The sequence below is a fragment of the Solanum pennellii genome, chromosome 4 (assembly GCF_001406875.1).
Source record: "Solanum pennellii chromosome 4, SPENNV200".
In the NCBI taxonomy this organism is placed as follows: Eukaryota; Viridiplantae; Streptophyta; class Magnoliopsida; order Solanales; family Solanaceae; genus Solanum; species Solanum pennellii.
In genome coordinates, this window is record NC_028640.1 from 20300877 (window position 1) to 20314143 (window position 13267).

At 36.1% G+C, this 13267-nt stretch overlaps 2 protein-coding genes across 2 annotated transcripts; both read left to right on the forward strand.

Annotated features, from left to right (window-relative positions):
* The first annotated feature begins 230 nt into the window (after positions 1–230).
* On the forward strand, positions 231–1318 carry LOC107016569. Its single transcript, XM_015217000.1, has 2 exons — positions 231–845; positions 932–1318. The coding sequence occupies exons 1-2, from the start codon at positions 231–233 to the stop codon at positions 1316–1318; spliced, it is 1002 nt and encodes a 333-aa protein (XP_015072486.1).
* Positions 1319–6691: 5373 nt separating this feature from the next.
* Positions 6692–7204, forward strand: LOC107016570. Its single transcript, XM_015217001.1, has one exon. It carries the CDS (start codon positions 6692–6694, stop codon positions 7202–7204), a length of 513 nt encoding a protein of 170 aa, XP_015072487.1.
* Positions 7205–13267: the final 6063 nt, after the last annotated feature.

Sequence of the window (13267 nt, forward strand, 5' to 3'; positions counted from 1 at the left end):
CTCAAGTTAGCTTTCGGTGGTTGGTTTGTGGTAAACTTGCAGAGCACCCGTACTTTACAAGGTATAAGGTAAGAGCTTCAATGACAACCATTACTGAAACTATGGTGAATCTAGCGGATACTCCGATTGATTCAACACCAAGAGAGACAGTCATTGTTGAAGAAAATCGGACGTTGAGACATATTATGGCATAATTGTGGCAAGCCTGGGACTATGGACAAGAACCACCAATGTGTATTCCTGATTTTCCTGAGATCACTAGTATCCGATCTTCATCTTCTCAGGTCCCAATATCAGAACCTTTTTTCCCTCAAGGGTATGGTCCATTTGATAATTGTGGGGCCGGTCCATCAACAACACGTCCTCAAGGCATGACATTTAAGAATACTCCCACTGTCACAACAGCTGCACCGGTCTATACACTCCCACAATCGATTGTGACGCAAAGAGCTGCTCAAGAGGGACAGTTCACCACTCATTCGGAGAAGTACTATACTCGTAGGATAGCATTTGTGGGCCCTAACTCTATTCAATTTGGCTTCCCCATTGAAGTGGAGAGGCCCACTCTAGGCTCAGAGCATGAAGAAATGTTGAAAAAAATGAAAAGCATCGAGCAACACATGAAAAGCATGCAAGGGTTAGGAGGGCACAAAAGTTTTGCATTCAAAGACTTATGTATGTTCCCAAATGTCCACCTTCCACCTGGGTTCAAAACCCCTAAGTTTGATAAGTATGATGAACACAGTGATCCTATAGCCCACCTTAAGAGATACTTTAATCAACTTCGGCGCGCAGGGGGTAAACAAGAATTGATCATGGCTTATTTTGGTGAGAGCCTGACTGATGTTGCCTTAGAATGGTTTATAGACCAAGAGATTTCCACTAGCACATATGGGATGATATGGCTCAAGATTTTGTTAGACAATTTCAGTACAATGTCGACATTATGCCAGATCATAATACACTCTCCAATACAAGAAAAAAACCAAGTGAAAGCTTCAGAGAATATGCGATCAAATGGACGGAACAAGCAGTCCGAGTCAAGCCCCTATTAAATGAGCAAGAATTGGTTGATATCTTCATAGAGGCTCAAGATCCTGACTACTTCCACCACCTCACAGCCGCATTGCGAATACCGTTTCACACAGCAATCAAAATTGCGGAACTGGTCGAAAATGGTCTCAAAACAGGAAGGATCGTGAGCCAGGCAGCAATCAAAGCTACCACACAGGCCATTCAAGGTGGTTCAACAAGTTTTGGAAATGGTAAAATGAAAGAGGAAGTTATTTCACTGGCATCAGGGTCAAGGGGAGCTTAGAGAAAGTCGAATTGTCCTTACACATCAGTTCAGGGACGACTTAGCTATCCTCAGCATTATTACCCTTATGCCCCTCAATATCCTGTATCTCCATCTCCGTACACGGTCTTAAATGCTCAGTCATATGTGCATCCTCCCAATCGACCACATTTTCGGGCCCCATCTTAATGAAACTTTTGCCTGCAACGGCCATCCTATCAGGTCTCTTACAACTCTCCTCTTATGCGGAATTATGCTCAAAATCAAGCAGAGAAAAAGAAATTCACTCCATTGGGAGAGTCGTACTCCAATTTGTTTCAAAATTTAAGAAAGATAGGAGCGATTGAGTGTATCCTACCACATCGTCTGAATCCAAATTCTCTAGTTTTCCAAGCCAATGAAAGATGTGAAAACCATTCAGGAGCCCCAGGACACAACACTAATAATTGTTGCACCTTGAAGGGAGCATTAGAGAAGATGATCGAGCATGCAGTTGTTGTTGTGAGAGATGATCAAAACACTCCCAATGTGACCAATAACCCACTTCCAGCTGAAAACAACTTAATGGGTATGGTTTGATGATCAAGAGTACAAACTCCTCAGCAAAATGGGAAAGTTGTTTAGGAAGATTGGAGAAGAAGACAAGTCAATGAAGAGTTTAGAACCAGTTGCATCTCTGAGTGTGAAAGGTGTCAATCTTGACACCAAATTCTTGTGCGTCCCGGGGGTTTCAAAGGGGATTGAAGTTCGAGCAGCTATGCCAAAGTTGTATGTATCAAAACGCTTTTCCTTAACACAACATGACCAAAGTTGCTTTACCAAGTTGAAAGAGCCTATTTTTGTTAAGCCCGTTCAACAACTTCCAGTAATTGATTCAAAGACTGTCCCTTGGAACTATAACAAAACCGCAGTGGTTTATCGAGGAAAGGATATTGTCAAAGAAGTTGATGATGCGGGGGGTTTGACACGTTCTGGAAGATTTTATTCTCCAGAAGAATTAAGAAAAGGGAAGATGACTGAAAATATCCAAGTACCACTAAAGAAACCAGTTACTGAGGAAGAAAATGTAGAATTTCTAAAAAAGCTTAAGGTTCCAGATAACTCTGTCGTGGAACAATTGAAGAAGACACCTGCACAGATTTCACTGTTGTCTCTACTTTTTCACTCAGAAGCACACAGTCTTGTGTTGAATAAGGTTTTGAATGAAGCACATGTGCCAAAAGAGACCACAGTAAATCAGTTAGAGAATATGACCAAGCGCGTCTTCGAGTCAAATTCCATCACTTTTACTAATGATGAGTTGCCCAAGGAGGGAGCTGGACACAACAAAGCTTTGTATCTTACAGTGACATGTGAAGGTTACTATATAAAGAGGGTCATGATTGATGGAGGGTCAGGGGTAGACATATGTCCTCTTTCTACGCAGCAAAGCTTGAAAGTTAACATTGACAAAATTCGCCCCAGTAATGTATTTGTGCGAGCTTATGACAGCTCAAGGAGGGATACCATTGGTGAAATCAAGTTAAACTTGAAAATTGGGCCAGTAGTCTTTATGATTGTGTTCCAAGTAATGGATATGGAAACAACTTATAATTTTCGACTAGGGAGGCCATGGATCCACATGGCTCGAGCCGTCCCATCAACTCTACATCAAGTTGTAGAGTTTGAATACAACAATAGGAAATCATTGGTCATGGGGAAGATTATTCACCTATTTACAGAGATCCATCTGTCCCATACATTGAGGCAAAGGAAGGATGTGATTTTGTTGTTTACCAGTCTTTTGAGGTTGTATCAGTCGATCGCTTTAAAGAAAGAGAATCTATCATCCAATCATGTATCACTTCTTCCTCTTCATTGGTAACAACGACGATGCTCAAATATGGTTATCAACCCGGTAAAGGTTTGGGAGTATATTTTCAGGGAATCGTGGATCCCATTACTCTCTTAGGAAACCAAGGCACCTATGGCCTCGGATACAATCAAAGCAAGAGAAATGGATATAAAGCTAAGAACCACAAAAGGATTGATTGGTCGTTGCCACAACCAATTCCCCATATTTCTCATTTTTTTTATCAAACCTCAGGGTCCAGAATTGAAAGATTCATTCACTCTTGAAGACATTGAAGAAGTTATTGAGGATCTCAATTAGTTGTTTTGTGAAGTAAATATGGTCCAAGTTGGTAATGTACAAGTCATGCGAATATGCAGCTCGTTGGCTCAGGTGTCGAGTTAAGCAATTGGGAAGCCACTCCTTTCCCCATAAGGAAGGAGTCGTGGTAGTTTGTTTTGCTAATCTTTTGTATTTTGTTATTCTTAGGGTTGTGGCCCGAATAGTTCAAAGTATTTTGTTATTGTCAACCCTTCTGTCCATTCTTGATGTCAATGAAATGAAATTTCAGTTTCATAGTAAAATTTTGTCTTTTTTCCTTCGTTAATTCTTATTCTCTATTTTTCAGTTCTGTAAATGCCGGCTTTGATAACATGACATACATGCGGAATTCACTCCATGATTTCAAAAAGTTGTTTATTCTTAAATCACCAAGTCAAGAGGTGGAATATGATGAAGAAGAGGATTTTAGGGAAATTAATAGGGAACTGGAACAGTTTGAGCACAAATCGAAGCCTAATCTTAGTGAAACTGAGACAATCAATTTGGGAAGTTTTGAGGATGTTATGGAAATAAAAATAAGTTAACATATTAATCAGGAAATTAGAGAGGCAATAATACAACTTTTGTTTGAATACAAAGATGTATTTGCTTTTTCCTATGACGACATGCCACGTTTGAGTGTTGATTTAGTGGTTCATAAGTTGCCCGTTTATCCTCATTTTCCACCCGTCCAACAGAAAAGAAGGAAATTAAAACCGGACGTGAGTGAAAAAATCAAGAAAGAAATAATGAAACAACTGAATGCAAAGGTGATCAAAGTTATTTGTTACACTACTTGGTTGGCAAATGTTGTTCTTGTGCCGAAAAAGGATGGAAGGACAAGAGTTTGTGTTGACTGTCGGGATTTGAACAAGGCTAGTCCAAAAGACAACTTTCCATTGCCAAATATCCACATCCTAGTTGATAATTGTGAAAAACATAAGATACAATCTTTTGTGGACTGTTATGCGGGGTATCATCAAATCTTGATGTTTGAAGAGGATGCTGAGAAAACTGCTTTCACCACTCCATGGGGAACTTATTGCTACAAGGTTATGCCATTTGGTCTTAAAAATGCTTGGGCGACTTACATTAGGGATATGACCACCATGTTCCATGATATGATGCATAAAGAAATTGAAGTATACATTAACGACGTAATCATCAAGTCTAAAACAAAGTTGATCATGTGCATAATCTGAGAAAATTCTTGGAAAGAGTGCGAAGATATGACCTCAAGCTTAATCCAGCAAAATGTGCATTCGGAGTTCCATTTGGAAAACTTCTGGGTTTTATTGTCATTAGAAGGGGAATCAAATTGGATCCCTCTAAAATAAAAGCCATTCGAGATTTGCCATCCCCGAAAAATAAGACCAAAGTCATGAGTCTACTTGGGAGGTTGAACTACATCAGCAAGTTTATTGCTCAACTCACAACCACATGTGAGCCAATTTTCAAACTTCTGAAGAAGGAAGCTGCTAACAGATGGACAGAAGATTGTCAACGAGCGTTGAAAAAATCAAGGAGTATTTGTCCAACACTCCCGTGTTGGTACCGCCTGAACCTGACAGGCCTCTCTTTCTATATCTTTCAGTAACAGATAATTCCTTTGGGTGTATTCTCGGTCAACATGATTCTACATGAAGGAGGGAGCAGGCTATCTACTACTTGAGCAAGAAATTCACTAATTATGAGGTCAAGTACACCCTTTTGGAAAGGACGTGTTGCGCCATAACTTGGGTAGCTCAAAATTTAAGGCATTACTTATTGTCCTACACAACTGACCTAATATCAAGGATGGATCCTTTAAAGTACATCTTTCAGAAGCCAATGCTAACTGGCAGACTTGCAAAATGGCAAATTTTGCTCACTAAATTTGACATTAAATATGTGACTCGCACTGCAATGAAAGCCCAAGCTTTGGCAGACCACTTGGTAGAGAACCCAGTCGATGGTGATTCTGAACCATTGGATACATATTTTCCAGATGATGATATTAACTCAATTGAGGAAGTAGGTTCAAATGGAAATCAAGCCTGGCAATTGTAATTTGATGGAGCAACCAACACAAAAGGCACAGGGATTGGGGCAATTTTAATATCGCCCACAGGGAAACATTACCCTGCAACAACTCGACTTCGCTTCTTTTGTACAAAAACACGACTGAGTATGAAGCTTGCATCATGGGTCTAAATATGGCAATAGATTTGGGTGTGCAAGAATTAATTGTGTTGGGAGAGTCTGATTTGCTTATCCAACAAGTTAAAGGCGAATGGAAAACTCGAGACCTCATGCTCCTTTCGACAGACAATGTGTGGAAGATCTTAGCAAAAGGCTCATGTACATCGAGTTTAGATACATCCCAAGGTTTCATAATGATTTGGCCGATGCCTTGTCTACTTTGGCCTCAATGCTTCCCTATCCTGGAAACACTTACATCACCCCATTAGAGATTTAAGTTAGGAACCAACATGGCTATTGTAATTCAGTGGAAGAATAACCTGATGGTGATCCATGGTACTCAGATATCAAGAATTTTTTGAAGACATGGAGATGCCCCGAACATGCCAACAGAAGCCAAAAAAGAACTATTAGACGTCTGGCTAATGGTTTCTTTTTGAGCGGGGATGTTTTATATACACGAACTCCTGATCTGAATTTATTGAGATGTGTGGATGCTGAAGAAGTCGAGAAAATTATGAATGAAGTGCACGCTGGGGTATGTGGACCACACATGAACGGATATGTCCTTGCAAAAAAAGATACTTCGGGCGGGGTATTATTGGCTTACCATGGAAAGGGATTTCTTTCACTTTGTGAAAATAATGTCAAATCCATGGTGATCTCATTCATTCACCTCATTCAGAGTTGCACCCCATGGCTTCTCCTTGGCCCTTTGTTGCATGGGGAATGGATGTAATCGGACCAATTGAGCCAAAAGCCTCTAATGGACATCGATTCATTTTGGTTGCAATTGATTACTTCACCAAATGAGTGGAGGCGATAACTTTCAAAGCAGTCACTAAGAAGACGGTCGTGGATTTTGTTCATTCAAACATTATTTGTCGATTTGGTATACCAAGAGCTATCATCACAGATAATGCTGCAAACCTCAATAGTAATCTGATGAAGGAGGTATGTGAGCTGTTCAAAATTGTGCACCACAATCTACTCCATACCGACCAAAAGCCAACGGAGCTTTGGAGGTAGCCAACAAGAATATCAAAAAGATTCTAAGAAGGATGGTTCAAGGTACTAGACAATGGCATGAGAAGCTTCCTTTTGCACTTTTAGGATATCGCACAACAGTGCACACCTCGATTGGTGCAACTTATTATTTGTTAGTGTATGGAACTGAGGTTGTGATTCCAGCTGAAGTCAAAATTCCATCTCTTTTAATTATTGTCGAAGCTGAAATTGAAGATACTGAATGGGTCAAAACACGACTAGAGCAACTCGCATTAATAGACGAGAAACGATTGATGACTGTCTGTTTTGGTCAGCTTTATCACCAAAGGATGTCTCCTGTATACATCAAAAAGGTGAACCCAAGAAACTTTGAAGTAGGTCAACTGGTCTTAAAGCGCATTCTCCCGCACCAAGAAGAAGCCAAGGGAAAGTTTGCCCAAAATTGGCAAGGTCCATATCTCATCAAGGAAGTATTGTCAAAAGGAGCCCTGCACCTTACTGATGTGGAAGGAAAAATCACGGGCATAATTGGTAATGCAGATTCAGTCAAAAGATACTACATCTAATGCATTCTAAGGTTCTGTGACAAGTTTGGGGTTGAGAGAACAAAGGTACCTCTTAAAAAAAAATCTCTCATTGAAAATTCTAAACTACGTTTGACCTGATTCCGAAAGGATACGTAGGCAACCCTTTAGGGGTTCGGTCATATAAAAAACAATTTTTCCAGTATTTACAGTAAACTGGGCATTGTTTTAGTTATTTTTATATAGAACAATGTCAAATTGTAATTCTGTTTATTCTGGCAACCGACTTTTTGATCAAATCTGAAAATGATATTAATCATCAAAGGCAACAAAAAAAACTTATGAGTGATAACCCTTGGGGGTACCATAAGTAAGTAAAAAAAGAGAGAGAGAGAGAGAATTATCGGTGAAAACCTTCATAGGCATCATAAGTTGAAAAAAATAATAATATTATCTTATAGGTGAAAATCCTACGGACACTTTAAGATAAAGGGAGAGAACATCATGAATGAAATCTGCAAAGATAATCATTTCTCGACACATAGATCAATTGACGATTACTCAGATTTTGAGAACTAAAAAACTCAAACGGATCAGGGGGCAAGTCCAAGTGCATGTCATGGTTCAATCAGAGTTGACATATGCCTCAAGATAAGTTGTCTTTCTCATTTTTAAAGGAATATACTTCATTAAGTTTATAGTCTTCTTGATCCAATCTTTCATACTCTTAAGTTTGGTATTTGTTTTTTTTCTCTTTTTGATATAATCTCTTGACGAAATAAAGTAAAGAGTTCAAAGCTTACTACGGGTTCCCAAAAGTAATGCTGAGTATCTGAGTTGACAAGCCATTGAGCAAGGACTAAAAACACCTCAAATCTTCACTGAAAATTCATGAAGGTCATTATTCTTTGGGACATCACTCGCACCATGATATTTGGTAGTACCAAAAGATCAAGGCGCTTGGTTAACAAAGAGGGAGCTTCAAAGGTCACTTTACCAAGGAGTTATAGTAGAGTTGGAGAAATTGGTCGTGAGTATGGTCAAGTGGTTGGAGAATCAAGGCCACAACCAACCACCACTTTAAACTAACAATTTTCTCTTTCATTTGCTCAACACAGAAAGAAAAAAGAAATGCAGGGTTACAAGTCAAAAAGGAAACATCACAAAAAGGAAGATCTCCAAAGTCTTTAAATGTTTGTTGTTTCATCTTATTCTACTCGCATTTTTGCCTATCAATGCGAGAGTTTCGGGAAATACGCTCCAATCTCAATTCCGTGAAATACGCGCACGTTCTTTAATCATGGGCAATACACACCATCTTTTGTTCATGTGCAATACGCACCTGTCTGAATTTCGTGCAATACGCACCAATCTGAAATCCGTGAAACAAACACACGTCCTTTATTCATGGGCAATACGCACCATCTTTTGTTCATGTGCAATACGCACCTGTTGGAATTTCGTGCAATACTCACCAATCTGAATTCCGTGCAACAAGCACACATCCTTTATTCATGGGCATTACGCACCAATTGGATTCATGTGCAATACGCATCAATATGAATTTTATGTAATACGCACACATCCTTTATTCATGGGCAATACACACCATCCAGTGTTCATGTGCAATACGCACCAGTCTGAATTTCGTACAATACGCATCAATCTGAATTTATGTGTAGTGCACACCTGTCCTTATTCACATGCAATAAAAATCAATTCTCTATTCATGGGCAATACTCACCATATGCATATCTTGAGCAATACGCACCAACATTCATAGGTTATACACACCCTATTCACATTTTGGGGATACATCCAATCTTAGGAGAATGCGTCTTATTTGGAACTCTCAGGGCAATACGCCTCACTTAACCTATTCATTCTAGGGTTATACTTCCTAGTTAAAGATTCATATGTTTTCTTCTTTTATAAAGGAAACAAATTCTTCATGGGTTCTTCATTTTTTGATCTTGAGTTTGAACCGCAAGCCGCCAAGACAGCATGAAGATCGATCTCAAAGATAATGCACAGAGCAAGTGAAAGATCTAGACAAGATCCTAAGAAGATACATCAATTAGGGATCTTGTAACATTTAGAATGTAGAGATACATAGTTCTCTAACTCTTTTCTTTGTAACTATAGGCAGTAGATGATGACAAGCAATATGAAGCAATCTTTTGGCCACCGTTTCTGATAGTTTCGGCTATCAAAGTTTCTCGAACTACACTGATCTGATTTCCTTTTAAACAAGGATATGTAGGCAACCTCTGAAGCAATGTTCGGTCATTTTTTCCAAAATGACTTCATCGGAGTTTGAAACAGTAAAAAATTAGCCACTTCGTTCACTTTCTTTGCTTGAAAACTCTTCTTGTTTCCAAGCAAAGAGCGGCATGCTATGAACACCTAATTTTTGATGTGTTTATTTTACTCCTATAATATTTTAGTAAGGAATTTTATTTTTATTTGTATTTTGGGTATTTATTTTTATTATTTTATTAGCTCAAATGACCCAATTTTGTTTAAATTTGGCTGATTTAGATCAATTCTGATGGCCCAATTGATTTTGACCCGGTCAATAGAAATGATCAAGATTGAATCTCAACCATTCATGATATTTTGGTCCAAGGACTATTATTTGACCCAAACAAAAATACAAAACTCAAAAAAAATTAGCATTTTTTTAATTTTAGATATTTTCTTTATTTTTATTCTTCCCCTTACTACCATGCCGCCGGCCGGCCACCGCTGCCACCACCACAGCCCGGTGGCTACCACCTTTTTGGCCGGAAAAATCTTAAAAATTTTAATATTTCACCCTCCTCTACCTAAATCTACAAACCTTTCATCCATATCTATAGCCAAACTCCGTAGATCTAAGGAAAACTAAATATGAATATTTACTTTTTTCCTTAATTTATAAAGTTCCGATCATTCCCATCCCAAACCATTTACATAAATGTGTAGAGTTCTTCAAGGGCTATCATTTGATATAAATATTAAGTTCAAAATCAGTCAAAAAAGATTTCGGCAATGTTTTCCAACGACCTTCATTTACCCGTAAGTTATGTCAATCTTTCCCCCCTCTCAATCTTTATCCAAATTCATCATTATCTTTTTTCGTTTGACCATATAAGTCGTTTAATGTCGGACTTGTGTTATTAATGTTCTTGAAATTTATCATGTTGATGTTGTTGCTTGAAGTATTATTATTATTTATTTATTTATTTATTTTTGTTTTATGTTTACTATTTTTTATTTTTTTTACTTTTGTTTTCTGCATTATTTTGTTGTGTTTGATCTTTAAAATTGTTAAGATGTTTAGGTTTTGTGTTAGTGTGTTAATTTGTTTGGTCTTGATGGAAATGAGTCAACATTTGAGCCTATTTTAGATTTCAGATGGCCCATCTGCTATTATTCAAATAATGAATAAAAGAAATGGGTCATCTACATGACATTTGAGCCTTTTATTTTCAGATGACCCATTAACTTTTATTCAAATAATGAATAAAAGAAATGGGTCATCTAAATGACATTTAGGCCTATTATTTTCTAATGACCCATATAACTTCTATATTCAATTGATGAATAATGTAAATGGGTCATCTAAAAGGGAAAATGAATCATTCAATTAATCTGATTTTTCTTTAAAAAAATAATTGATTGTCCATCTTGGGTGTCACCTTGGGAAAACAAAGAGTCCAATCCATGCATTGACTCTTAAGTTTTCAAGAAAAGTGGGAGGTTTAATGTTGAACACCTATTTGAACCCCCTTCTTTTTTCCAAAAGAGGAAGAGGAAAAAAGATAGAAAGAAAATTGCAAGAAAAAAATACTTTAAAAAAATTCTTCTTCTTCTTAAAAAAGAAGAAGATATTTCTCTTGGGTTGTCTTTGGGAATTCAACTGAATTTGCTTCTATTATTTGCTTGTCATCAACTCTAGGTATTTCTTTTTACATTTCAATGTTATCTTGAATTAATGTGTATGTTCTTTTTATGTTTTTTTTTTTTGAAAAATTGTTTATTTTTTTTGCTAAGTTTATTATGATTGTCGTATTATTATGTTTATCCTTATGTTACTTAGTTTGTATATTTTTATTAGTTTATTCTATAGTGTCTCTCATATGATTGTGTATATTATGATGTACATATATATTATTAATCATATTTTGTTTAAATGTTAGTTTTAGTAAGTAAAAAAAATAAAAATATAACAATCACAATTTTTTTTTGGTTTTTGGTAACTTTCTTTTTGAAAAAAGAACATAAGAAAAAAAATTAAAATAAAAAATATAAAACTAGTAATTTTTGCAAAACAGTTTAATCTGGTCATTTTTGCAACAAAAGAAAAATATAAATCTGGTTATTTCTGCAAAAAAAATATGTAAGTATGGTCTTTTTTAAAAAAAAATTAAAAATAACAATAAAATTCTCTTAAATAAATATTTGAATTGACTATCAATGTAAAAATACAAATTTGACTAATTTGACTTAATAATCTAACAATTAGAAAATGTGCTATTCTGCAATCTTCTATCAAATAAGTCAAGGTAATCATTTTATATAAGTTTTTTTTACCAAATTGATTATTTCTTAAATTTTTATCAATATAACAACAACAAAAAAAGAAAGTAAAACTAGTATATCTTTATTTTAAAAGAGTGTTTAATTGTAAGTTTGTAAAAAAAAAAATTTTCTTCTTTTGTTGTCATTGTCTAGTAGTAAAACTTAATTGACAATTTTTTTTCTTTTGGTAAAACAATAAATATAAGTGTTAGAAATTTTTAATAATAATAAATAAATAAATACTAATCATTTCTTGGTCTATATGTTGCACCATTTTCTTTTATGCATATTCATCATTATTTTTTTAAAAAAATTGAGTAATTAATTATTGTGTGTTTTTTTTAAAATATAAAATAAAACTTCAAATACCATCATGTGTTCGGTTACGATCCTTGGTGTGTATTCTTTTCTAAAAAGAAGGGTCTTGTGTGCGGTTACGCTCTTAGGCCAATCAATTTTTTTTTTAAAATAGTCACTAATGCAATTTTACCCTTTTATCCATATTAAATAAATAGATTATTTTAGCCAAATATAAGTTAATAAAGCGACCGTGCTAGAATCACGGGGGTGCCTCATACCTTTCCTCCGGTCAATATAATCCTTACTCAATCTCTGTTTTTGGTACAGGAAAAAAAGTTTTTTCTTTAAACTAAGAACTATCTGGTTATTTGGAACACCTAAAAAACTCAATTCCAAGTGGCGACTCTAAAAAAAAATAATTTAAACCCGTCATATCCTCAACAATTGTAAATAATAAAAGAGGTGTGACAACTTCCATCTTAAGGAATCAACAAAAACCCAATACAATAAGGTTTAAGATGAACTTCAAGAACACTTCTCAAGAACTCATTAACAACTCTAATCTTTCAATTTCAACAATGAAATTTCACTGAAAATAACATGATCTGAGTGTGGGTGAACAAACCGAACATTATGGAAGCTTACATATTTATTAGGGATCAAACACATTGAAAAAATCCGTAACAAAACTCAAGAACCTCGACGAGCGCCTTGATCCTCTCCTCTTTTCTCCTCCTCATTTTTCTTCTTCTCTCGAAATCCTAATTTATTTTTATGAAGAGTAAACTGAATCCAATCAGTTTTGTCCCCAACTTTACTACAAAAAACGAGTTTCATTATTTGGGTAGAGAAAAGACCATAATACCCTTATAAAATCTGGTTTTGACTTTTTTTATCTTGACAACCCAACTTCGAATAGACATATCTCCCTTATACGAAATCGAAATTGAGCAAACTTAGTGTCCTTGGAAATATAATTCAAATATATTTCCTGTGGTATCTGGTAGCACACCTAAATCATCTTGAGTTAGGATTTATGGTCATTTGAAATCAACCCAAAACTCATAGTTAGCTTAACCTTGTAAATCTTTCCAAATTTGATAATTTCCAAAAACAACTTCTTTCCAATTATAAGTATTTCTATTTCTTTCAAAAAGCGAGGTGTTATAATATATCCTCCTTGGGATCATTTGTCCTCGTAGTATGGCTGGACTGGGTATGATTCAATGTTACTGTTAT